General features: G+C 45.6%; 1 protein-coding gene and 1 long non-coding RNA gene across 4 annotated transcripts in view; one reads left to right on the plus strand and one right to left on the minus strand.

Annotated features, from left to right (window-relative positions):
- LOC116285228 (uncharacterized) overlaps positions 1–27,921 on the minus strand; it is a 112,212-nt gene that overhangs the window by 64,533 nt on the left and 19,758 nt on the right. The gene's annotated exons all lie outside the window — the stretch shown is intronic.
- Positions 14,793–27,717, plus strand: ATF3 (activating transcription factor 3). Its single transcript, XM_072948507.1, has 4 exons — positions 14,793–15,018; positions 20,924–21,167; positions 24,146–24,253; positions 25,501–27,717. The coding sequence occupies exons 2-4, from the start codon at positions 20,928–20,930 to the stop codon at positions 25,696–25,698; spliced, it is 546 nt and encodes a 181-aa protein (XP_072804608.1). The 5' UTR covers positions 14,793–15,018; positions 20,924–20,927; the 3' UTR covers positions 25,699–27,717.

The following is a 27,921-nucleotide window of genomic DNA, read 5'->3' on the forward strand; positions in this document are numbered from 1 at the left end:
AGGAAAGATGAAGGAACAAGGAGGGAGAAGACAGGGCAGAGACACTGGGCAGAAGAGCCTCAGATGAGGGTGGCAGGAGGGAAGAGGAGAGCTTAAGTCTATAGATAGAAACAGAGCAGGAGCCAGGATGCTAGGCTCTAGATCAGCTATCCATTAGAAATAAAATACAAGCCACAAATGTGAGCCGCATATATAATTTTTAATTTTCTAGTAGCCACATTAATAAAAGTAAAATTAAACAAGTGACATCTGTTTTAATACTGTATTTTATTTAACCTAATATATTCAAAACATCATTTTGACATGTAATTAAGGTAAAAAATTATTAATGTGCTAGTTTTACGTTTTCTTTTTTTTTTTTTTGTACTAAGTCTTCAAAATCCAGTAGGTATTTTACACTTCCAGCACATCTCTGTCTGGATTAGCCACATTCAAGCACTTGATGGCCACAGGTGGCAGGTAGCTGTTGTATTGGACAGCGTTGCCCTAGAGCTTAACAAAACTGCTCAGACTCTCAACTTCCAGTCTATAAAATGGAGATAACTCTCCCTGCTTTGATCCCTTTTCAGGGCTATGTGATACATAGGAGCTAATGGGTGGGAGTGTGCTCTGAAGACCTCTCACAGGCCCCCACCTCAGTGAAAATAAGAAAGTGTGGGTAGCACCTGTGAGCAGAATTAACCTACCAATCTATTGCCTGGTCAGCTGGACTTGGCAGGTACTGAACTGAAAGGACATGTGGCAGGGGCTCACAGACATCTTGATTTTACAGATAAGTTAAAATTTCACAACAGAAATCGGGGTGATGGAGATGAGGTTATCAACTGTTGTTTTTCCATCCACTATCACAATCATTCTATTTATTTAGAAAATGAAAGGATATTTTAATACTATCCCAAGACCAGGGAAGATACGTTGAAAAATACAAGCTTCTTGCTCCCAAAGAGCTCACAGAACAGTGAGGGAACCCATACAAAACTGTATAAGGACCAAAAAGATGTGTATTCTCTAGCACTCTTTTGTCTGCAAGTGTCAGAAAACCCAATTCAAACTGGCTTAAGCAAAAAAGGTGGATTTACTGGCTCTTGACTCTGCCCTTTATCTCTAGCTCCATATGACAATGCCAGCAACCTCTGGCTCACAGCCCCTACATTCCAGTCCAGCAGGAAAGTGAGAAAGTGGGTCTCCAGTAGTCTCAGCCAAGTGCTGCCAGCAGCTCTGATTGGGTCCCAGGCCCATTCCTGGATCAATCAACCTCGCCCCCGGCATGGTTTGCTGACTGGTAGCACACAGACCAGGAGTGTGAGGGGAATGGCTTTCCCAGAGGAAAACTGGGAAATAAGTAACTGAATTGGGGTGAATGGTTGCTGAATGGCCAAGAAACAACAATATCAACTAAGAATTATGGGAGCAGAAAAGATGTGACCAGGGCTGGCTCTATGAGTGTGTGATCTGTGTGGTCCTACTCTTGAAGGGTCCCACACTTGGTTTCATGCTCTGCTGTCACCAGCTTAAATTCTTAATAATTTTTTAACAAGGGGATCCATTCTTTTCATTTAAATTACAAATTACATAGCTAATCCTGGTTGTGACTAACTTTACATTATATACATAAGAAAATGAGTTTGAAATAAAATTTTGAAAGATAAAATTAAATGGCGATTTTCTTGGCGGAGAGGGCTGGGTTGTGGGGAGGAGCAGGAAATTCCAAAAGAGGAATGAGCATAGGCAACAATGTAGAGATGTGAAAGGCTCAGTGAGAAACTGAAACTACTAGCGCCTCAAGTGGTTGGAGCTTGTACTGCCGGTGGGGAGTGGGCTTGGCTGAGCAGGAAAGATAGGAGCAGAGAAGGACCTGGTGTGTCAAGCCAGGAGGCTGGCACTGAATAAATATTTCTTAAACGAATTAATAAATACAAGTCAAGTGAACTACAACATTAGATTAAAGTATTTATTTTTTTAAACCTATATTATTCCAAATGATCATTACAAAATAACCGCCCAATTTTCCACCTTAATTTTTTTGGTCCAGACTAAGGCTAACTTTTCACTGTATAATATTAGCGTCTACTGATCTTTATCATCAGCATGTTAGCAAGGTTAGCATTCCACCTCTATGACTTCATCATCCAAATATTTATGAATCAGAGAGATGTTTCTAAGAACGTGTTTTCCGATTGTTTACTTTATAGCAATAATAGTGTGCTTTAATTACAAAGATGACGTTTTAAAACCTAAATAGAACAAGCCTCAATTGTGTGGGAGTGCATTGCTTTGGTGATAAAGGAGAAACACAGACAGTGACTCAGGTGGAACACTGTTTCATTTTCAGTTTGTGCTTCCTTTGATTCTACATGTCAGGACATGTAGGAGAGCCAATGCAGCAGTGTGCTGTGGGGAATGTGAAAATTAAAACTAAGGCTTTATACGTGAGAATGAAAGCACACGGTCCCCATTCTCCCAGCCCCTCCCATTTCAAGGCCAAAATGAAGGGGAAAAAAAGATGGTGGCTTCCCTCCAACACATGGACAATGAGCTGGTGAAGGTCAGTATTTTGTTCCCATTTCTTTTAGAGTGTGAAGGAGACAACATTGGTTCTTTCGAATTGAGAATCTTTTTGAGTTTCCACTCCAACCTTATTTCAATTTAAATTAAATGTAAGTGGATAAATGAATGTTTGGGTATCTTCTAAGTGTCAAGGGTGGAACCTTTGTCTGCCTTTTTCATTCTTGTGTTTCTAGCACTTTGAATGCCTGGCATGTAGCAGGCACTAAATAAATACTTGATGATTAAGTGATTGAGTTTATCCCTCCCAGTGATCCCAAGTGTTTGTGGCAACTTTTCAGATCAGGAAACAGACTAACACTGTGTGCTGGAAATTGAGGGAAGGAGATAGTACATCCAGGTAGGTATGTCCCAGGCAGACAGAGACAACATGGGGCTTCCTTGGTGATTACCTTTTATGTGACCAGTTACATGTCTTTTCTGTAGAACCCTTGGTCAACAGGGAATAATGACAAGAGAAAAGGGGCCTTTTAAAGTGTAACATCCCCATCATGATCATCATCTTAATCATCATCATTGACTGTAGACACAGAGCTTAAAATCAGAGAACTGAAGATCTGTAAAAAATTACACACACACACACACACACACACACACACACACACACACACCCCTGCCTTATCAGCCCTGCACGTAGATCTTAATAGTTCCATTTTCAGTGTCCCAGGCCAGCACATATCAGAGCCCAAACTCTTAGTGCCTCCTGGAGCCATCCCCTTAGCACAGGTTCCTTGATTAACACAGAAGAAATCTGACCCTCAGCAAAGTACCCAAGGTTATTCAATTAGTGCAGAACCAGGACTTAAATCCAAGACCTATGTCATTTCCACTTACCTAATGTTCTCAATTCGAGGTGAGTACACTTTGAATTCCTTTCTGTTTTGTTGATGTCAGTCAATGCTAAGTTAGCAACTGAGTTTATTGAGGATGAATTAGTTATTCCATTTCCCACCTTACAGACGATTTTATTCTTTCCTATATCCTGTCTTAGTTCCTGGCACACAGCAGGCATTCAAGAAGTGCTTGATATAGTTAATAAAGCCAGAATTGAATTTGGATAGACTCTTAGTCCTTAGTATCCCTCAGTGGCAGGACTGGAAACAAGTAGGCAACTATATCCTTTGAAAGGCACAGTATGATACTAGCTTTTACCTTCATTATAATATAAAGTTTATACTTCCACCTTTTAACATGCCCCCAATATAGAAAAGGTGGAAAATTCTGACATATACATACATATATATGAGGAAAAAATCAGCCACCCATATTTCCACCAACCAGAATAAAGCACTTTTAGTATTTTATGGAAATTTATTCTTTTTTTCCTCTATTCATGTATTCTGTTATTTATAGTTTTTATTGAGTTGTGATTGTTCTGTGTTTACAATATTTCTATCTTGCTTTTTTGAGCTTATATTATCCCTACCGCATTCCCTATGTTACAAGCTCTTTGTAAACATCTTTTTAAATGGGGGAAAAGCACTGAAAAAATTGACCCTTACTTAAATGAGCATCAACTTTGCCAGTTCTTAATTATGCCAGACTGAGGATCACTGACTTCTCCTGGTTCCTTGGTGACCACTTCATTGTTCATTAACCACTTTAGCAGAAAGCTAGCTGAGGTCAAAATTATTTTTTATTAAAATTTTGTTTTTAGAGTAATTTTAGGTTCACAGAAAAACTAGGAGGAAGGTACAAAGATTTCCCATATAATCCCTGCCCCCACACATGCATAGCCTCCCCCATTATCAACAGCCCCTATCAGAGCAGCACAGTTGTTACAACTGATGAGCTCATATTGACACATAATCACCCAAAGTCCATAGTTTACATGAGGGTTCACTCTTGGTGTTATATATTCTATGGGTTTGGACAATTGTATAATGACATGTATCCACCATTACAGTAGCATACACAGTATTTTCACTGCCTGAAAAATTCTCAGCCTATCTATGCCCTACCCACCCACACACCCCCAACTCCTGGCTGATACTGATCTTTTTACTGTCTCCACAGTCTTCTGTTTTCCAAAATGTCATATAGTCAGAATCATACAGTGTGTAGCTTTTTCAGATTGGCTTCTTTCTCTTAATAATATGTATTTAAGGTCCTCCATATCTTTTCATGGCTTGATAGCTCACTTTTTATCACTGAATAATATTCCACTGTCTGGATATATCACAGTATCTTATCCATTCACCTACTGAAGGACATATTGTTTGCTTCCAAGTTTTGGCAATTATGAACAATGCTGCTGTACACATCCATGTGCAGGTTTTTGTGTGGATATGTTTTCCACTTATTTGGGTAAATGCCCAAGAGTGTGATTGCTGGATTGCATGATTAGAGTATGGTTAGAGTTTTGTAAGAAACCACCAAACTATCTTCCAAAGTGGCCGTATTGTATTTGCATTCTCACCAGCAATGGATGAGAGTTCCTGTTGCTCCACATTCTCACCAGCATTTGGTGGTGTCAGTGTTCTGGGTTTTGACCATTCTAGTAAGTGTGTAGTGGCATCTCACTGTTGTTTTAATTTGCATTTCCCTGATGACATATGATATGGGGCATCTTTTCACATGCTTATTTGCCATCTATGTATCTTCTTTAGTGAGGTGTCTTTTAAGGCCTTTGGTCCATTTTTTAAATGGGGTTGTTTGTTTTCTTATTGTTGACTTGGGGGTCAGTATTGTCAAAACCCTAGAGGAAAACTGTGATGCAAACTGTAAACCAGTGGAGGCAGATTTACGTGGTACTTGGTAATTAACAATACATTTCCAATCATCCAGAACAGGCTACATCAACACCTACATGGAGCCCGAGGGCCCAGCCTGGCCACCCTTCCTCCTCTCTCCCTTCTTTCCTCTGAGTCTTTCTGTAACTTTGATGTCCCCAACACGTTGATACTCAGAGGTCACTCCCTTCTTTAACATCCTATTGCTAAAAACTGTCCCCAAATGAACCCATTAGTTTCTTTCCTGCCCCGAGTTCCTACAATACCAACCAACCCCCTTCCCACCCTACTCCCAACCTCTGCCGTATATCACCTGAGGCAGGGGACTCCTTCCCTCTCTGTTCTAAAACCAAGCTGGAGTCTATGGCCATACCATCCTGAACGTGCCCAATCTCATCTAAAACCGAGCTGGTGCCAAAATCCAAAAGCAATTGCCTGGAAGTTTCCCCAAGTCCCCCTCTCCTGTTCACCTTACTGGTTTCATCTCAGTTCAGGCAGCACTGCTTCACTTCCAAGGCCTACCAGTCACCCACTTAGGGCACCAGTAAGTGAGGGACAGACTGCACTCACCTTAAGGGAAGCTTGACTTTAATGAAGGAAACTTGAACTGTGTAATGAAAAGATCTAGGGGGGAATGCTATTTACTTTCAGCACACGTGACAGCATTATGTTTCATGGATAATTTTTATTTTGAATAAACATGTGAGGGATACCACCATCTTCTCGGTTCATCTAGCCTTCATCTCACCTGACCAGTGCGGCAGCTTCCTCATGCCTCTGCCTGCATCTTCCTCTCCCATCCAGTCCACTCTCAGCCCTGCACCAGCAACTTCCCTAAACAACATCTGCTGTGTCCCCCCACTGCTGAGAAAGACCCTGTGACTCACCTCTCCCCTTCGTCCTGCGACACAATCCAAGCTGATTATACAACCCTCGAGACCTATCACAGTCTGTGTCCCGCCCATTTACTCCCCGACGCCCTGCCCTCCATGCACACCCCTGCTCTGCAGCTGCTTCACCGTTCTCCAAACCTGCTACAGGTTTTCACAATTCTGTGTTTTCACTCACTGCATCCACTTTTACTGCAGGTCTAGTACCTGCCTGAAACAGTGCCAGGAGCTGAGAATGGACATAGAAATGAGCAGGGCGCAGTCTCTGACTTCCTGGCACCTATAGCTTCTGCATATACGTCCCTCTATGCCTGGAATGCCTGCCTTCCTCCCCTGTCCGGAAAATGCTCAGCTTCAACATCCAGCTCAAAAGTCATTTCCTCCATCGGCCTGTGCCGGTCTCCCAGGCAGAGCCCTCCTGCCCTTGTTACATCAGCCTACCTGTAGTCAAATTCTGTCTCCCCATGAGCTGTAAGGACCTTCTGGGCAGGGAAGTATCCCTGGGTATCTGCAACTCTAACACAGTACTCAGCATATAGTAGGTGCTCATTAAATATTTGCTAAAATATATGTATATATCACCTGCTATGGGCTAGATACTGTTTTGTGCATGTTAATTTGCCACCTAAACAAGATTTTAAACTCCTCAAGGGCAAAGGATGCTCTTATGTTGCCCTTGTGATCCTGAGGTGTCTAAACGTACTGCTGAGCACAGGATCTGGCAAGAGAACAGAACTGGAAGGATGGACCGGTAGGTGTAAACTCACCGGAGTGACTCACCCTACTCTCAGCCACTCCAGTTTCAAGTACAAGTTCATCATCAGATGATTTAAGTTCATCATATTTTCAGAAACAGAATAAAAGTCCCCAAAAGCCTACTCGGTTTACTCAGTCAATAGCAGGGCTTATGTTTGTGGTTAAAGTAAATTATGGAATAATTGCAAATTTGGCAGACAGGATAGTGTCATGAGGGCACAGGGACCTAGAACTTGTCACATGGGAGTCTTCTGAGACTTTAATACTATGTATGGTAAGGTCAACACTAGAAGATTCCATGCAGTCAACAAGACAGGTTAAGGGAGAGGATGCACTTTTAGAAGAGAGGCGAAGCTAAAGAAAAATAAGCACACGTAATGCTCTCTAAGATTTGGGGGACAGTAGAGCTTAATAGAAGTTTTGAAGGAAGTAAGTCAGACCTGTGTTTGAATCAAGTGCCTATGAGCAATTTGCTTAAACTTTCTGAGATTTGGTTTCCTCATCGGTAAAACTGAAATAATAATACCTACCTCACAGAGTTATTACAAGGATGAAATAAGATACTGGGTATTTTTAAAAGTGCTTAGCATTGTGCCTGGCATGTAGCATGTGCTCAGTAAATAGTAATTACTAAATATGACCTGGCCTCGCATTAATTTTGTTTGTTTGTTTTATATCAGTATGTAGCCTGAAAGATGGAGCTTTCTACTGGACTCGGGACATTTCTGATGTATCAGGGCTTTTTGTGACAAGGTAGCTTCAAGGGTAAGGCATGAGGAGGGAGAAAAGCGCAGGTTTAAGGTTCTTTCTGCCTTCCCTGGCTCCCACCCCTCTGCCACTCACACTTTCAGCTCCAGGGATATTGTTCATGGTCAGCCACGAGCACAGGACACCCCTGAAGTGATGTCTGTCCCTGTCACAATCAGTTGTTCTTTACCTTGGCCCTAGTCTTAGAAAATGGAGCATCTCCTGGGGCAAGGGGCAAACAGGAGGCTCACAAGCCTGCTGCTAAAGTTTCTTTTGGTGTAAGAATTTATGATTCTGGACAGTTGTAAAAGAGCTGCTTTTCCTCTCTGAGCTCAACTTCCCCAACCATCAAATAAGGACACTGAACCGCGCCAGAGCGCCCCACATTTTCCTATGAGCATTTGCTGAGAGGCAGTAAATGTCGTGGTTAAGCACCTGGACTCAGGAGCCAGACTGCCTGGTCTCAAATCCTGCTCTGGCACTGCCTAGCTGTGTAACTTCTGGCAATTATTTACCCTCTCTGTGCCACAGTTTCCTTATCTACAAAATAGAGATGTTCACAGTAATGACCTCATAAGGTTGTTATGAGGATTATGTGCATTAACTATATGTGAAGGTCTTAGCCCACAGCCCGGGACACAGTGAGTGCCACTTAATGGCACTTGCTCACATTATTTCACACTTAAAGGCAGAAGAGAGAAAACTAGGACTCCCAGGGTCCTAGGAGTGTAGATTTTGGAAGCCCATCCCAAGCCCAAAATATATTTGATGTCTTCCTCTGTTCCTTAAAAATTCTTGTGTGACATATTTAAATTCAACCTATCCACATTTGTTTAATATAAAACAAAATTTAAAGCACGTATTCATTAAGACAGACACGCCAGCAAGATGCCCTCTGTTTGCCTCCCAGGTCTGGTGCACGATGGTATACCCATCGACATGCTCAAGCCCACTTTGATGAAAGTCGATGATTTCCAGGATCTTTTTGTTTTCTGGTGTTTTGTGGTTCAGAGAATCAGCATCCCCAGGCTCCAAGAACCTGCTCTTGTGGCCGCCTACGTGGTATCACCCCTACCACCCAAGCCGCTGCTGAGCTGGTGTAGAAATGCCAGAGCTGAGGTGCTGCCGGAGTAACTTGCCCAGAAGGCACAGGCAGAAGCATTGCTCCAGCTGTTCTCCCTCTTTACCACCCACCCACCCACACAGCAGACTGGATCGTCTGTCCAAAGGTGGACAAACAGAAAATAAAGGGGTATGGGAAAGTAGCAAGGAGCAGGATTAAAGGAGATGCTCCATGGGAAAAGTGCCTGCAGGATTTTTGTTTGGATGTTAAGAAACAAGGAAAATGCACAGGTAGTCCCAATCATTGGGGGGTCTTTCCATCTTCCACTATGTCCTGGGTAGCACTTGAAGACAGAACTTTAAGACCTCTTCTCTAACCCCATTTAAGCAATCTGGGCAATGATGGAATTTGATCCCTCTCCCCAGTAATACAGATTTAAATTTGTGCAGCACTCTAGCAACACTGTAAGTGCTGAAAGTAGGACAATGACTAAATAAATCGTATCACAACCATCGGCCACAAACATTATGGTAATACAAGTCAGGATAAGGGGAGAGGGTATAGCTCAGTGGTAGAGTGCATGTCTAGCATGCACAAGGTCCTGAGTTAAATTCCCAGTACCTCTGTTTAAAAAAAAATGAACAAATAAATAAACCTAAAATTACCTCCCCCCAATTAAAAAAAAAAGTCAGGATAGTGGTTGCCTCTGGGAAGTAAAGAATGGCAGGTGTGATCAGGAATGATCACATGGGGGCTTCTCAGTCCTTGACATGGTGGTCTACTCCTTCTCTTGGGGGGTAGGTTCTTGAAGTTTGTTTTACTACTAAAATGAATTGATATGTTCTTATAATCATCTGTATGTTTCACATTTCATTTACATTGTGCTACATTTCACAATAAAATGAACAACATAGTTTGGGAAGAAAAACTATGGTAATAAGGACCATGTACAATTCAGAATAATAGGCAAAAGAGCAAATTTCGAAGTTGTTCACAATCTCAATCACAACTATATTTTTAAAAGTCACATGCATGAGAAAAAAGACTAGAGGGAAACACACCAAAATGCTATAGTATTGAGAGTATGGGTAATCTCTTTTCTGTTGCCCATTTCCCAAATTTTCATAATGATAAAAAAAATTATACTAAGTTCTCCCAAAGGAATCTTTAAAGGTATGGTTCTTTTAATTATTTTCAGATGACTCTCACATCTGTTATCTCATTGCTTCTTACAACGCTTTGGAAAGGGTCAATATTAAATAGTTCCATTTTATGTCTAGGACACAGATGAAGTGTTTATGACTTGCACTAAGTCATTCAGTTGACTAGGGGGAAAACTTTGAGCCCCCTCAATCCTGCTAATCTCTTGGCTGCTGGGTCTTCATCTTGGAAGCCTCTGGAGCCAGGGCTCCAGGATCCTCAATCTTAAATGGAAAAAGCTGCTCCCTGGGCTTTGGCTCTATGGTCCAAGTTGGGTGTCTATGGCATAGAAGATACACATCAGAAGGTTCCCAAAGATGCAATCCCCACCTGGATTGCTCCTCTCATACCTCCTCCTATCTAGCAAAGCACCAAGTCCTTGGGTAAAATTCCTTGGAAATGGAGAGAGAGAGAGAGATCAGAGTAGGAGGAGAAGGAGGAGAAGAAGAAGGGAGGTTGTCAGGACCATAGGCTGTGTTTGAGAATCAAGTTGGACAACATTTTTTAATTCTAGTTTTTGGAGAAGAAGAGAGATTATTCAAACTAGTCTGTTCCTTGTTCTATCCAATGCCTTCCCCTGACACCTTCTCTTCCTCCAGTTGTCTTAGGAGAGGTTGCCAGGAACTTGTAAAATGGCTTCTGCAGAAGGTCTCCATTCAAGACCCTCAGAGCTCAGCCCAGGGTTCCTTCCTTCAGAGAAGGTGGGTCCTTGGAGCAGGTGAGTGCCTTGCTCAAGAATACCAAAGGCAGAACCAGACTAGAACCAAGCGCCCCTCGCCCCCACCCCGTGCTCCCAGCCCAGGGCTCTTTGCACTGATCCACCCTGCACTGAGGAGCCCCAGGTATGTACTGGAGTTTTGTAGACGGAGAATGGAATCACTAGCATTGTTTCCTGTATGGAGTTTTATCCCCACTTCCCTGAAGATGGTCATCCTTGGATATATTCTTGACTTCATCCACAACTGTTTGCCACTGACTCGAGGGACAGAATGGGCTTTGGGTTAGATTCAGGAGTATCCCCAGAATGCCTTCCTTGATTCATAATTAATGATACCACTACTGAGGACTGGCTGTGTGCCTCATCTTCAATGAATCCTTATGTGTTAGATGCTCTTACTCATGCCATTTTCAGCTGAGGAAACTTAGGCACAGAGAGTGGAATGACTTATCCAAGGGGATACAGCTGCTAAGCGCTGAATCCAGAATCAAAGTGCCACCTTCCACATTTCAGCATTTATATGATGCTTCCCAACGTTTCCTGAAGAAGGAGCCTCTTAAATATGTAATCCCCACATTCAAATTGACTTTATAGGAAGTGCAGGCTTTGGAAAGCAGAAGAAAGAAGAAAATCTATCCCACTCCTTTTCTGAGGTGAAGCAGCCAGGAGGACAGGGATGCTACTACCCTGACTGATTTTAACTTGTGTCTAACTTGCCTCTCTAGAGTGCTGTAAGCAAATACAATCTTGAGGTTTGAGGAAGAATAATGGAGGTGAGGGAAGGAGTGGAAAGGGACTGTTTCCTGGACTAAGAAACTGCTAAAAGCTTTAAATATCTCTTGATCTTTTTTCCCCTCTTTTGGCTCCCTGTGATGTTTTGATGTTTAGATTCGGTTGCCACAGTGGGCTGTTTTTAGCTGCTAGGTCCATCCCCTCCCCTTTTAACTGTTTTCCCTTCCTTTTGCACATGCCCCAACGTGAAGTTTCCAATTCTTATCTCACTCAGCAAAACATACCGAGACTAGTCTGAATGAAGATTCCCTAGGCGGTTCTCCAGCGTAAAACCTCAGCAATATTCAAGTCTCTGCTTAACTCTCTTTCACTAAGGATTAACCCCTGAAATAACCCTACCCAGGGCTTCCTTCTCAGGGAAAAGAGAGGCATTCTTTGCCTTTGTGTAAAGAAGCATTTTGGTCTGGGGAGCTTTTCTTGCTCCTCCTCTAGATGGTACAGTGTGTGCATGCTGGACACTGGTGACAGTAATTAAAGTCAGGTAAAATGAGGATGCACAGAGCTCAGATATTGATCATGCCTGCAGGGCACACGCCTTGGGACTGTCCTCTAGCATTGCTCTTCCCCAGTCTCTCTCGAATTAGGCAGATTTCACAATTCTGGAGGCTGGGGGCTGGGAGGTAGGCAGCAACAGTTTTTGTTTTCCTTGGATAAGAGTTTCATTCACAAGGGGGTGGACTTACTTCTCTGTCAAGATTCTTATCACTTTTAAGAGTTTCAGTGGAGAGCGAGGCTCAGGCTTTGGTGAACAGCGTTTCTATCCAGGTGTGACTTGGGGATTCAAAACCAAGAATTATCAGAATGAAACAAATTGAATTAGAGGAGAGGGAGGTACCATGGCAATAAAAATAAACCGACGAAGGGTTGTGGACTTTTCTGTCTTAATTACCCTTCTCTTGCATTGTTTGGTGGAGGCTGGTCTGGCTATTTGTTTACCTACGCCTGAAGTTGAATTTCCCCTTAACGACAGGACAAAACGTCCACAAATCTGGCTTAGGTGTATTAATGGAATCCTAGTTTAAAATGTAAACTGGTTAAAGATTTCTGTAGGCATTTCACAGAGGAAAAAAAGAGGGGGTAGAAAGTTTTCACGTGTTCTCCCCCCATCTTCTTGTTTCACTCTAATAGTGCCATTTAGTCCAGGGCAGTAGATGAGTAGATATAAAAGACATGGAAAGAATCCCAAATAACTTTCATTTAAATTTACAAACGCCCTTCCTCCTGCTCTCGCGGTGTTCTACGTGTCGTGCTACGTGTTGTGCAGACACACCCAGGGTTTACCTGCCCGCCCCGGGTTTACCTGCAGGTGCGTGGGCGGGAGGGCGGGGTGTGGGGGTGTGGAACAGGGTGTGCGGGTGTGTGGGACTTGGGGCGGGGAAGCCCGTTACCAGGGTGAAAAGTAAAGCAAAAACAACCTCCCCAGGCTTCCCGCGCTACTCCGCTGGAAACCCGGTGAGGTCCCGGGCAACATCCCCGAGGATCCTGCGTAGAACCCCGAGACTCCCGGACGGGCCGGGGACGGGGGAACTTGCGAGGCTGCTCTCCGCGTTGTTCTGGGCCCCGGAGCTAACCCTAACACCCAACACCGAAGCTAACCCTAAGGGTGTTCTGAGTGAGGCTCAGGTTCGGGGGAGAGGAACCTGGGTGCAGGGGACTCAGTTTTATTTGCAGCTCTGGATGGTATCTGTCAGAGGCGCTGAGCAATCAGAGAGGCTGGAAAGAGGAACAGATTCCCCGAGGGTGCGGGACTCTGTGTATAAGGGAGAGAAACAAGAGACAGACGGACTAGCCCCTCCATTACGACTCTCAACAGCCGAAGGCTGCAGGTGAGGTGGGGCTACGGGAAACATCTCGGCTCTCAGATCCTTCTAGTTCCTATCCCAAATTACCAAACTATGATCTTGCATCGCCTCTCTCCCAAAAGGCAGGTAGAAGCAGGTGCCCCTACACGCCACGGGCGCGCACGGTCTCCCTCTCAGCAGGTACGAAACATGGCGGGCCACACTCGCGTCTACCTATATTCGTCCATGAGCAGTTGAGAAGGTCCCTGGTTCTGCCGCTCTGGAAGTTGAGACAGCTGGGGTGGGGGAATCGGAACTAGGAAATCGTTCTTAAAGGTTCAAATCCAGTTCTGCTGAAGCCTCGATTCGAATCTGGACCGTGAAAACTCGCACTTTCCGCCACTCGGCTTTAGGGCGGAAAGGATTTCTGCTGCGGGGCCCCCTTTCGGCTGCGGTCAGCCTGTCCCCAGTCCTGGCCGTCCGGTCCCTGCCCAGGCCTCTCTCCGCGCAGAAAAACACGTGAAAGGCGAAGACGTGTTTTCCCTCAACATTGCCTGAGAGCCAGGTGACCCCCGCCCCTCCCTGCCCGCAAAGACCAAAGCACCTTTTCTCTCTTCTCCCTGTCCTCTAGGCTTCAGTCTTATTCTTAGCCCCTCTCTGAGTTGCCTCTGATTTCTCCAGGTCGCCCATCTTTCCACGGTCTTGCTCGTTTCACTATCAATTCTAAACGCTTTGTGGCTGTTAAAAAAAAATCCCAACCCACAGGTCCTACCACTCGCCCTCGCCTCTGAGCCGGGTTCCCAACTGGCCAAGAGGCGGTTCCGCGTATGTGCTCGTGTGGGGTGTGCCGAGGCTGCGGGAGTGGGCGCACGGTGCCCGCTGCCCTCCGCTCTTGAGTTAACGGGCAGAATTCTCACAGTCCCCGCCGCAGAGGTCACCCCCGGCGGGTAACGGTGTGGGTTCACTGTAGGGTGTCTTTGGGGACCTCTCCCATACCAAGGACTAACGCTTCTGTTCTTACCCCGCCCCGTACTTGAGAAGGAGGCGTTTAGCTGGGAAGTGGGTATTTTCCTGAAGCTCAAGAAAATGACCACGCATTTTAGAGGAAGGTCGTGCCCGCTTCCCAGCCTCACCTAGTCTGGGCAGCAGCCAGAACCCGCCTCTCCATCCCCCTCCCTCCTCAACCTAGCGGAGGGAGAGATGCCAGCGCGGTGGAGTCATGCCGCTGGCTTGGGCACCATTGGCTCATGCCTGGAACACGCAGCGGCGAGTACGCACATCTGGCGGCCAGCCCGGGCGGCTCCGGTCCTGATATGGAGAGAGAGGGCGGGCGGGTGCGTGTGTCCCGGCGTGAGAGGCCGAGAGAACGCGTCCAGGCCAGCTCCTCCCCGAGCTTGCATCACTGGTCCCCCTTCTCCCCTCCTCCTCTGTGGCCCCTCCCCGCCACCTTCGCCCAGCCTAGTTCGGCTGGTTCTCCGGGGAAGCTATTAATAGCATTACGTCAGCCTGGGACTGGTAACCCGGAGTAAATGGGCGCGCCGCCAGCCAGAGAGCTATAAAAGGGGTGATGCAACGCACTCACAGCCACAGTCGCACTCAGCGAGACGCACACTGCACAGCGCTCTCGCCGCGCTGCTGCCCCAGTGGACTCGCCACCCCGTGCGCCGGCCTTGCGCCCTGGGTTCTCGCCCGCCGGCCCCACAGACAGCCTGCCCGACCCCGCCCCGACCCCGCCCGCCCTCTGGACCCTGGCCGCCCCGAGTGGAGACAGGAGGTGAGCGCTGGAATCTGAGTGAGTGAGCGCGGCAAGGGTGGCTCGCTTTCATTCCCTATGCGCCCCTCTAGTAACCAGTTCTCGACCCCTATGCCCACCCCCGACCTGCGTCCCCAGCTTCTGGCTTCGAGATAACTCTAGTTGAACTTCTCCCAGCCACCACTGCTCCTCTGCGCTTGAGAAACTTTTTCTCAAAGAACTAACTTTCTCTTTTGACTTGGGGCGCGAAATGCTCCTGGCGACGGAGAGGTCCGGCTCCCACTCCTCAACCGGCCTCGAAGCGCAGCTCCTCTCCGTTCTAGCGCCTACTCATCCCCTGGGAGCGGGCGAGGGTAGGTGGGTGCGCAGGGTGTCCGAGCCTATCCGGCTCGCCGACCGGCTCTACCCCACGCTCCGTGCACGGTCAGTGCCACTCCCGAGCCCAGCCTTTCCCGAGAGGCACGGAGAGCGAGGATCGCAGAAGGGCGGCCGGAGGGGCGAAACGGAATGAATGGGGAAGGGACCCGAGAGCCGGCCGCGGCCGCTGGCGGTCGCCCTGAGCACCTCGGAGCCCTGGGCGGCAGGACCTCGCCGGGACCCGGGAGCAAAAGTTAGTTGGGATAAGTTTAGAGGTGGCGCGCGCTCCTGTCGCTACCCTGGGGCGGAAGGTGGAGAGGGCTCCCGGCACAGGTGCCGAGCTCCTTGGCCCCAAGACTTCCTAACCCAAGTAACTAATACGCTTTTCTCTCCTACCTGTGACTCAAGCTCTGGCTCTTCCTCTGAGGGTTCGCGGATTTCTTCGCTTTTCGTCCAGGTAGACCGACTGTGAGGGCAGGAGGGGGAGCGACAGTGCGAAACCAATTCAGATAACTGAGAGAATAGCTCAGTGGTCTAGGGGCCAGGATCCTGAGAACCTATAATGCACTTGATGTCCTTAAGCCTCAGTATCCCCAGCTGGGAGATGTGGGCATGTAGACACTCCTGGTCGCCCTCTGCCTGTTTGCGAGCAGGAGGTGGTGGTTAAACCGGATATCCATTAAGGTCCTTTTTGGACGAAGATTTTCAGATTCTAGAGCAGTGTAACTGAAAGGAAAGGGGCCGATGAGAGGACTTGAACAAGGGGGCTTGGAAGTCTTTGGTCAGCCTCTGAGACAGAGGGGGAAAGGGTACTTCTCTGTGGGACATCTCTTCCCTTCCCAACGTTCTTTCCACTGATTGGTTTTCCTTCTCTACTCCCTCCGCACCCCATTTTCATCTCATCGACTTACTTCCTTTCCTCCTAACCATTTTCTTTTCCCTAATTTCACTACCAAATCACAAATGCTTTCTTAAAAATAAAGGAGTTGCTAACCCTTGATGGAACCAGAAAAAAAAATTGGGCGCTAGAAAATCTGGGTGTTCTCTCAATGCACTTACTGGTGGTACTTTAGTGTGGGTGACAGTCACATCTCTTTGGAGCCTCTGTCTTTAACTTTAAATGAAGAAGAAATTGATATGACTGTCCTCTTGTTTTGCATTTGGCATTTCTTGTAGCATAATGCTATAACATTAAGCTATTGCTTTGAGGATATCCTGGATGAAGACTGGGGTAGGGGTGGGTTTTGCAGTTGTTATTGTCTGGATAGTCAGAGACAGCACTGCAGGCAGCACTCCAGGTGCACAGTGTGAATTGTCAGAGACAGCACTGCAGGCAGCACTCCAGGTGCACAGTGTGAATAAGATACAGCACCCAGCAGCTTCTGGAACTTCCAGATCCTCCTGTCTTAACCCCACCGTTCCCTTTCTCCCTCTTGGTCTTTTCTCCCCATTGTTCTCTTTCTTCTATACTGCTCCTTGTCTTAGTCCTAGCAAAGTCTCCTCTGTTGTGGGTACAGGTTAGTAGGACTATTGACCCCTCATCTACCTGGCCACTGGCTCTGTTCTCCATTTTGGTTGGTCCTCACACTGTTGGATCTCTGCTGGTGTAAAATGTCAGTGGTCAACAGCTGGCCTAGACTGGACCACTCACCAGCTTTATGGCCTTGGACAAGTCACTTTACCTTCTGGACCTCATTTTATTCAATTACAAAATGAAGATCTCACCTAGATGACTCTAATATTGTGTGTTCTGTCCCATATATAGGGCTCATGATTTCTTCCATTTTCAAATTGGCTGGGCATGGAACAGGGTCAGTGGTTCCAAATGTTACCCAGCCTAGGAAGGAGGAAGTACACAGCCAGGACACCACAGAAACCAGAAATGGTTTCATGTGTGAGAACTGGTTATTTCTCAAGTACCTAAGACCAGTGGAGACAAGCTGGTGCCAGTAAATAGTGGGGTGGACTTGATCTGGTGTGTCAAGAGACCAGAGGTCCATCAAAGTGCAAAAGAAGCTGTGACTGACCTGAATTTCTTGAAGGTTCCAGTTAGTTCCTGATTAATGGGGCAGCATTATGAATGCCCCCTCCCCGAAATGGGGAAAGTGGAATCACAGTAATAATGGCTACCTAGGATGTGTATAAATCCACCTTCATGAATTTCACAGAATCTTCCTGACAGCCCTGCGAGGGAACTGGGGCAGGCAATATTGCTCTCGTTTTACAGATGAGGAGACTGAGGCCGAGAATGTGTGAAAATCTTGTTGGTGGGTGCTCAGCTTGTGAGTGGTAGTAATGGGCCTGCAAGCGTCATCTCTGTCCCTGACACGCAGCCTTACACTGACAACCTTCCTGTGGTCTAGGAGAAAGACCTAGATAGGAAATTAGTGAAAGAACTGGCTTCCTGCTATGAGATATTTTATGAGCAGCACTTAGTGGAAAAAGATGAAAATTAAGAGTGAAAATTCAACATAGTAGCAGCTACTAGGAAATAAAATCTGGGAGCTGAATTTCTAGTTAAAGAAATACATGAGTAAAGTTTCACTTTCTTGAAAATGGTGAAACTGCTGATGATATGACATGATTTCTGATCGGAGATAATGAAGCAGAAGGAAAATGCAGGTTCTCTGCAGTAGGCCTGGGCAATTTTAAGATCAGTGTAGGAAGTCAGCTCAGAAAATCCCCCAACATTTTTTCTTTGATGAAGGGGATGTTAGAGGGTCTCAACTTTCTGCAAAACTGTCTGAAGACTTAACTTCATTTTCCTCATTAGGGACTCAGCCTGAGTCTAGGCTAAATCACACCTCAAGAGAATGAGTCAAGGAATAACTAGAAAGTGTCTCAAGAAACTAAGCTTTAGCCAAGGGCAGGAAAAGCCCAAGTCTCTACAGATACAACTGCTTTACTTTTTGAAAGGCTTTTAACTTTTCTACAACCTGTTTCCATCTTCCAGTAAGCTCACCCAACGCTTTTCATAAAAGCATTCCATACCACTGACATTCTTCAGGTTCTTTCATCAGAACTGCTGACTTTACACCAAGAAGGGGGAAAAAATCTGAAACAGCAGACCCCCAAGCCCTAAGAGCTCATTAATAAACTTAGCTGGGAGGTGAAATGGAACTATGTCCAACTGCAGTGGAATTCAAACTGCCCGTGTAGAAGGGAGCCATGCCGTCCTCCCGACAAAGGCCAGCCCAGTGGCAGCTCTGAATTCCATTTCTGAACTGTTGAGTTTTTAATAAAGTTGAAAAAAGGAGGGAAAATGCAAATGCATGGGGGAACCTTCAGCCTCTGACTGTGGAAAACTGGTTTCTCAGAGTTTATCACCTGCCAGAAAAGTCTCCTCCTACCATCCTAAGATTATAGGATTAAACTGACAGAAGAACATCAGTTCTGACTCATGACACATGGCTTTCAGAAGAGAATTACATACATTTCAAGGGTTTCTTTGAATAGTCAATAACAGTGGCATTCGTTAGCCTGGAATTCTTGCCTCCATCAGAGCATCTTGGATCTTAAGGGGGATTTAGAGGTCAGGGTGTTCTATTCAGAAGTGTTTGAGATCAAAGAGAATGACCAGCCACCCTCCCACCTGGACCCCACAGAGAGCCAGCTGTGGGCTGGAGAGATCACTGGGAAGCCCAGGAATAACATATTTCCTAGTCGCCTTAAGTTTTCTGGGACATATCTGGGAATTAGTTCCTCAGCTCCTTGTACATCTCTATGGGAAAATAGGGTGCTTGTTATTTGCCCTCTTCTACCGTGGAGAAAGAAGGCTCTGGAAGGTATAATGATGACACATGAGGAAGTGGGCCTTAAATCTTGGTGTTCTGACCCCAGTCTCAGAATTTTGTGAATAAAAGACCCACTTATACATACTCCCTGAATTCAGGCAGCAGCCTGAGTGTGCACTCAGACAGAGAAAGCTCAGCAATTCATTAGAGTTCACGTTCTCCCCATGGCTCTCTGCTTAGTCTCCCCTCCAGCACTTCAGTTATAGGACCCCTACCCATCCCCACACCTGCCCCCAACCCCCGGAAAATTTGCTCTGTTTTTGCAGTGAAGAATTACATTTTATAGCCTATAAATTAAGGGCATGAGTTCTGGAGTCGATCTTAATTCCAAATTCTGATGCTGCCTCATACTGACTCTAAGACTTTGGGCAAATTCTTTAGCTTGACTAAATTTCAGTTACCTTGTCTATAAAATGGAATGAGGACCTAACTCACTGGGTTCTCATCAAGACTGAGTGAGATAATGCACATAAGGTTTCTGGGTATCAAGGAGGTACCTATTAAATGTTAGTGACTTGCCAAAGGACTTCATCTGGCTAGACTTGGCTAATGACTGCAGGTCCCCAGAGTGAAAGGGACGCTCCAGGGGACCACCTGGCCTGACAGTCCCCATACTCATCTCCCCTGGAGAACTGGCTGCAGGGATGAAGGGGGATGGCCACTGCTGGAGGGAGTGTCCAGCAGGGAGAGATTTATGGAGGGCTATTCCAAACTGGAACCATGGCACTATTACTATTTCTGCCCTTTCTTTTTGTTGACCCTTTGGGTTCCCTGGGCCATAGAAGGATAGAGGTAAGTGGGACCTCAGAGGCTATCTGATCTGACTGCCCCTTCCCCATTTCAGGTATTTAGTTGAATAGTCTCCAGTGGTCAGCAGGCATTGGGAGCAGCTGGTGCCAGGTACAGGGCCAGGCTGTGGAAACAGTGACAGTGGAGACTCTGTCCCAGTGCTGCAGGAGCTCCCAGACACTTGTTGTATGAAGACTGAGACTCAGAGAGCTCAGGTCCCACTACTCCTTACTGCCAGAGATAGTCCCAGAGCTCCCTGTGCCCTTAGCCCTATGCCCTCCAAACATCACAGCACTGAACAACACTCCCCAAAATAGATCCACATTGAGTGCCTCACTTTTCTTTACTCTGGGATCTTTTGTTTCACCAACCTTAACCTTAAGAAGAGGCTACTAATCCCTTGTGACCTGAATTCCCATGCCCCAGCCTCTGCCTAACTGGGGTGAAGAAACACACCTGCTACAGTTACTGTTCTCACTGATTTGGATCCAACTTGCTGAGGGAGAAGCTTTGGAGATATATTTGCTAAATTCAAGGGTCTCCCACCCCTTGCTTTTACTTCCACTCTGATAGATTCAACTTAATTTCAGATACTTTCCAGGTTTCTTTTTGAAAAGGAGACGGCAAATGGGGTTGCATAATAGTCTCACTCATTTTTTTTTAATGTTCTTCCTCTTTCAGGACTGTTTGAGGCTATATTTGCATATATGCACACCAGCCAAAACTAATAGAATAGCCTGAAATCCACCCCTTATAAACTTCAGTTAGGCATTTTATCCACATCACTGAACTGTACATTTTAAGAACCTGTTTTACTCAAGATGAGGATGGTGTGAAATGAAAACAAAGTGGAAGCCCAAGAGCTTATGGGACCTTCCTTTTGGGTCTGGGGGTGGGGCTCGGGGGTTGGAGGTCACAGGTGTGGGGGTACTTGATCCCATGCCCCCAAATTCCTGAAGTAGTTTGGGTTTCGATGTGTCTTTCAGCAAAATGATGCTTCAACACCCAGGCCAGGTCTCTGCCTCGGAAGTCAGTGCCTCTGCCATCGTCCCCTGCCTGTCCCCTCCCGGGTCACTGGTGTTTGAGGATTTTGCTAACCTGACACCCTTTGTCAAGGAAGAGCTGAGGTTCGCCATCCAGAACAAGCACCTCTGCCACCGGATGTCTTCTGCGCTGGAATCAGTCACTGTCAGCGGCAGGCCCCTCGAGATGTCAGTCACAAAAGCAGAGGTGGGTTCTCCCAGGGGTGTCCATTCTTTCTGCACTTACTTATCAAACATCTACCGTGCACCAGGTATGCTCTAGGCAGCAGGGGGCTGCAGTCGTGATTGAAACAAACAACAGCACTGCCCTTCTGGAGCTTACCTTCCATTGGGAGGAGACTGACAGCACACAAAATAAGTAAATACATGATATAAGAGGTAGGGGCAAAGAAGAAAAAATAAAGCAATAAAGGGGAAAGGGGAGTAGGGTGGGAGGAGTTGCTGTTTTAAATCAGAAGGTCAGGGAAGCCTTCACTGATAGAATGGCCTTAGAGCAGACTCGAAGGAAGAGGGGATGAGAGCCATACAGGTATCTGGCAAAAGATCAAGAACAAAGGCACTGAGTGGGGAGTGTGGTTGATACATAGGAGGAGGAGCAAGGTGGGCCAGGTGGCTGGGGTGGAGTGTGGGGTGGGAAGCAAGGTAGGAGCTGAAGTCATGGGTGGGGACGAGATCACACTGGGTCTTATAGTCTATTGTAAAGATACGGCCATGTATTCAGTGAGGTAAAGGCACTAGAGGGTTTCTGAGCAGAGGAGCAACATGGTCTGACTTAATATTTTTAAATTATTTTTCTTTTTCAAAAAAATTTTAAGGGGGTTATAGCTCAGTGGTAGAGTGCATACTTAGCATGCATGAGGTCCTGAGTTCAATCCCCAGTACCTGCATTAAATAAACAAATCTAATCACCCCCCCAATTTTTTAAAACTGAAGTTTAGTTATGTTAGTTTCTAGTGTATAGCAGAGTGATTCAGTTATATATACACATATATATTCTTTTTCATATTTTATCTATTATGGTTTATTACAATCTAGTGAATATAGTTCCCTGTGCTATACTGTAGGACCTTGTTGTTTATCTATTTTATATATAGTAGTTTGTATCTGCTTATCTTAAACTTCTAATTTATCCCTCTCTTTCCCCTTTGGTAACTGTAAGTTTGTTTTCTATGCCTGTGAGTCTGTTTCTGTTTTACAAATAAGTTCATTTGTGTCATATTTTAGATTCCATAGTTAAGTGATATCATATATTTGTCTCTTTCTGACTTACTTCAGAAAGAGTATGATATGATACTTAGTATGATAATCTCTAGGCCCATCCATGTTGCTGCAAATGGCATTATTTCACTCTTTTTCATGGCTGAGTAGTATTCCATTGTGTATATATACCACATCTTCTTTATTCATTCATCTGTTGATGGACACTTAGGTTGTTTCCATGTCTTGGCTATTGTAAATAGTGCTGCTATGAACATTGGAGTGCCTGTATCTTTTTGAATTAGAGTTTTCTCCAGAGTGGGATTGCTGGATCATATGGTAACTTTGTTTTAGGTTTTTAAGGAAACTCCATACTGTTTTGCACAGTAGCTGTGCCAAACTACATTCCCACCAACAGTGGGAGGAGTTCCCTTTTCTCCACACCCTCTCCAGCATTTGTCATTTGTGGACTTCTGAATGATGGCCATTCTGACTGGTGTGAGGTAGTTTTGATTCGAATTTCTCTGATAATTAGTGATGTTGAACATCTTTTCATGTGCATATTGGCCATCTGTATGTCTTCTTTGGAGAAATGTCTATTTAGGTCTTTTGCTCACTTTTTGATTGAGTAGTTCATTTTTTTCTTTTTGAGTTGTATGAGCTGTTTGTATATTTTGGAAATTAAGCCCTTGTCAGACCTATCATTTGTAAATATTTTCTCCCAGTCCATAGGTTGTATTTTCATTTTGTTTATGCTTTCCTTCGCTTTGCAAAAGCTTATAAGTTTAATTAGGTCCCATTTGTTTGTTTTTATTTCTATTGCCTTGGGAGACTGACCTAAAAAAACGTAGTACAATTTATGTCAGAGAATGTTTTGCCTATGTTCTCTTCTAGGAGTTTTATGGTGTCATGTGTTACATTTACTGACAATATTTTTAAACAATTACCCTGGTGGTCATGTTGAGAATGGGCAGTAGGAGCAAGGGCAGAAGAAGTGTACAGAAATCAGAGGGTCTGAACCAGGATGAGGGCAGTGAGGTTCTGAGATGTCGGCTTCTGGATCTGTCTTGACAGCAAAGTTAATTTCCAGAGTTGTATATGGGTTATGATTCCAAGTGGAGGACTCAAGGGTGATCAAGTAGATTTTTCTGCTGGGAAGAGAATGCACCAAATGATCTAGTTGAATGTTCTGGTCCCCTTGGTTGCTGTAATTCTCAACCTAAAATAAGGCATGAGCCTGTGAAACCCCTAGGCATCTTGTGTCTGGGCAGTGTGAGCCTCCTCCCCAGATCCCAGTCACCTCTGGGAAGGCAACATGCTAGAATGAGGCAGTTGTGGCCTACAGAGGATGCAGGAAGAGCCAAAAGCCTGGATTTACATCCAGTTTTGTAGTCTGGTGACCATGAGCTGGCTGGGGAATGGGCTTGGGTTCCTCTTCTCTAGGAGCTGCACAGGCTTCTCCTAAATTTAGGAAGGAGGTGCTATGAGGATGCTCCAGGTGAAGGCAGAGATGAATGGGGCTGCCCTTGGTCTTTAATGGAAGAAGAGGAGGGGGAATGGTGGCGAGGTGATGTTCCTGAGGTCATTCCTGGTCCTAGGGGAAAGGATATATTTACCAAACAAAATCTGTTCCTTGCTCTAATTGCTTACAGTTATTGCCAATAGGAATATCAAACTCCTATTTTAAAATCCAAATGTTTTTTAAAAACAAAACAAATTTTAATTTCCTAATATTGTCAATATAATATTAACAGTTCTTTGACTTTCATTATTCATTGTGTGTGTGTGTGTGTGTGTGTGTGTGTGTAGAGAGGTTTCACGCAAAAGTCTAGAGCTTTACTTCTTTCAGATCCTTTAACATTAGGGTTGCCCTCACTTGCCGGTTTTAGCTGGCAGTAAAAGGCAGTGTATCTCAAGGGGGTTGTATTTCTTGCCTTCCATTAAGCTTGTGCCTCTTGAACTTTACAGGTAGCCCCTGAAGAAGATGAAAGGAAAAAGAGGCGACGGGAAAGAAATAAGATTGCAGCCGCCAAGTGCCGGAACAAGAAAAAGGAGAAGACAGAGTGCCTACAGAAAGTGAGTGCCTTTGCACCTGCCCCTAGCTCCTGCTCACCCCTGTCCCCCACCAACTCATGTCCCACGAGGAAGCAGAGTGTGAAAGCCCCAACTTAGAAGTGTTTTCCCAAGAAGGGAAAGCTGGTACCTGGCAGCAGAAATGCCTGTTGCAGAGTGAGGAGGTAGCAAAGCTGTAAGTACAATGAATGTGACTCTAAATGTGTAAGAAACAGATGTGTGAATGAAAAACCACAAGATCATCTGATGCCTATATTTCCAGCAGCCTCAGCCAGTCCATGCATGTCCAGAAACTTCCAGGCTGCAGGATATGTCACCCCAGTTAAAGAGGCTTCATTTGCCCATTTTCCTGAGAAAAGGAAGCTGCCATCTCTCATTTGGCTCACTATGAAAAGCCTTTAATTAATCTCTTCAAACAAGTTTTTTTCCTTAATCCACAGGCAGAGGTTACACTTGCTTTGCGTTCATGTCTCGTTCTTAACTTTGCAGCCCTTCTCCTCAGAGCAGCCAATCTGTGCTCCTGGCTGCGTTCAGCCAGCCCCTCTTCCAGAAGGGAGAGGAAGCAGTGGGATGCGCACCTGTGGGCTGGTGGAGCAGGCTGTGGTGCCGTCTTTCCAGTAGTTGTGTCCCACCCTCAACAAGTGTGGACAGGCCAGGGCAGAGTCTTCACCCAGGGTCCATAGGTCCCCAAGGGTTCTGTTGATTGCTTCAGGAGGTCAGTGAAAATTAAGACATTTTGGGTATTGCTATGTACATTCTTTCTGGGGAGATGAGCTTCTCAGTGAAACCAGTGACTCATAAAAGACCAAGTACCATGAGACTGGATTTCTTTCCAGCCCATAAGGCCTTTGCGGGTCCAGAAGACCTGCCTATGGGCTGTTGGACTCACACAAAGGAGATCCCTGTGCCATTGGTTCTATTACTGTTTCATTACTATAAGAGTCACGACTTGCCTCAACCTTGAGTGGAAACTCAAGGGCATCTCTGAAGAAGCCTCCAAGTTCAAAGGCTTCTCCAGGCTGTGGATTCTCCCAAACTTAATGCTGCTGCATTGGCTTTGTGGAGCACTGTAACAGGGAGCCGACGGCATTCCTCCTGCAGGCCATTCCCAGCTTGATGAGCCCCGACATGTTCCAGCCACGTTTCAGCCGTTACTCCTACCACCCAGGAGCACTGGCAGGCCCCTCCCCCGACCCCATCCTCACTGGACCTTGGCTCCCTTCCTAGTATCTCTGTTGCTTGTCCCCCAGGAGTCGGAGAAGCTGGAGAGTGTGAACGCTGAACTGAAGGCCCAAATTGAGGAGCTCAAGAATGAGAAGCAGCATTTGATATACATGCTCAACCTTCATCGGCCCACGTGTATTGTCCGGGCTCAGAATGGGCGGACTCCAGAAGATGAGAGAAACCTTTTTATCCAACAGATAAAAGAGGGAACACTGCAGAGCTAAGCAGCCGTGGTATGGGGGCAACTGGGGAGTCCTCATCGAATCCTCCTTTTCCATCTGAAACCCTGAAGCCATTGGAGATCTGACTTCCTGTGCACCTCTCACATCCCAGCAGCAGAGAACCATGAAGGCTGGAGGGCCCTCGGTGACTCAGCTGGGCCTTTCCACTCCACCCCAGGGTGGACTTTGGACCAGGGCAAGGGTATCTTTTGCCTCAACTCCAGGATTTAGGCCTTAACATGGTGGCCATCCTTGGATTCTCCAGATGGCCTCTGGTTAGGGTCCTGCCTGCCTTTCATCTGGATTCTACAAAAACCAGGACTCCCACCATTAAGATTCATGCAGAAGCAGTATCTGTATCTTGGGTGGATGGGGCCACCTCCTCTGCTGCTGCTGCCAGGGTCACTCATAGGGGACGTGGAGTGAGAATGGCATCTCGTGAAAGTTGTGCAATGGCCAGGGTTGTGCTTGCTAGCAAATATGCTGTTCTGTACAGGAATGACTGCGTGCAAGGTGTTCGTTTCAAAACTAGGCGTTGTGTACTTCCGATGTCTGCACCACACAATACCGCTATGACTTTTTCGCGACTTTCCTCAGGCCTGGTTTCTGAGAGTTAGGGGGCTATCACCATGGGCAGTGTCTTACAAAATGTTCGGGTGGCCAGAAAAGCGTGTCAGCCCTGGGAGAACAAAACGGCCGGCTAGCAGCAAGCCCGGTTTTCATGCCAGCAGAGGCCTCCTTCCCCTTGGCACCCAGGCATTAACGCGGGTCCTCTGTTGCAAACTCAGTTATAACGTCACAGGAAGAACGCAGAGACAGAGTCCAGGTTCCCAAGGGTTAGGACTCTCTGCTCAGTGACTTAGGTCAGGAATCTTTTCTAGGCCGGATGAGCCAAAGAATATTCCATTTTCCTCTTCTTGCGGTTGAAAACCACATTCAGTGAAGACGCATTTGAAGCCAGGTGATGCCTAGGCTTTAGCATTATTAGATGTCAATGGCATTGTTTTTGTCATGCAGATGTTTGTAGAAATCTGGCCCAGAGCGTTTATAGCTGTGAGAAAGTCACTCACACTGGCCATGAGGACTCTGGCTACAGTGTGTTTAAATTCTGATGTTTCTGTGAAATCCTCAGAGTGTTTAATCCTACTCAGTAGTCTCATTACAATTTTCTGTAAGAGAAAATAGTACTTATTTATCCGAGTATTCCTAACCTGTCAATGTAATAAATATTGGAACCAAGACACGGTGAACTTCAGTGTTGCGCTGGTTTCTGCTCTTTAAAATCAGTGGTTTGTTGAGATCTAACCATCCCCTTCCTCTCTCCTTTGGAGATGGTGGCGTGGGGGAGTGGTCTCAAGTTATATATATTTTTCAAGTGTTTTTCTTTGTTCTTTGGCATACAACTAGGTAGGATATTTGACTTTCAATCCTGTTTCTCAGTCTGTGGTTTCTGATGTTCAATTTCTCATTGACAAATTCTAGAACATGGCAGCAAGTATATCCTTTAGATTAACTATTTGGTATTTAGAATTTTGATATAAAAGTTGAATACCTCAACTATCATTTTCTCTGGTATATAAAACCTAACATGTACGTACGCCTGTTGTTCAACATGAGCGATGGACACCTTGCATTTGTCACAGATCTTGTCATTAACTCGTCACTTGAATTACATCTCTTATAATGTCCAAATATGGGTCTCATTGTTGCAAATATATATTTCAAATTTGGAAAAGAATGGCGGGGAGGATGGGAAGGAAGAGAGGAAGAGTGAGGACGAGAGACAGTGTAAACTTTAGACAGGATAGGCGTGATAATTCAAAGAAAAGGAGTCCACCTAATTTTCTGGACTCTCCAGAGCATATGATTGCTTAGGTCTGTAACAGAACCAGGGTCCCTCGCTCTTTGCCTTTACACATATGTAACACTCACAGGCTGGAAATAAAAACTGGCTACTCTGCCACCAATGCCATTCTTCAGAGAGGTTCTGGTTTCATTAAATGTTAGATTCATGCACATGAATGTTGCCTGCTCCTTTGAACTCGTGTATGATTCCTTTAAACTGTCACTTGTGACACAGGCATCCTAATTTTGCTGCTTTAATTACATATCGGGGTAGTTCCTAATTTGTCAAGAGCATCTGGTAGAAGTACTATTCACCACTCTTTTCAGGAGATAATCTATTTTCCTTATCTTGGTGGAGGGGGAAGAATTTCTCTGCACTTA

Source organism: Vicugna pacos, chromosome 23 (assembly GCF_048564905.1).
Source record: "Vicugna pacos chromosome 23, VicPac4, whole genome shotgun sequence".
NCBI lineage: Eukaryota > Metazoa > Chordata > Mammalia > Artiodactyla > Camelidae > Vicugna > Vicugna pacos.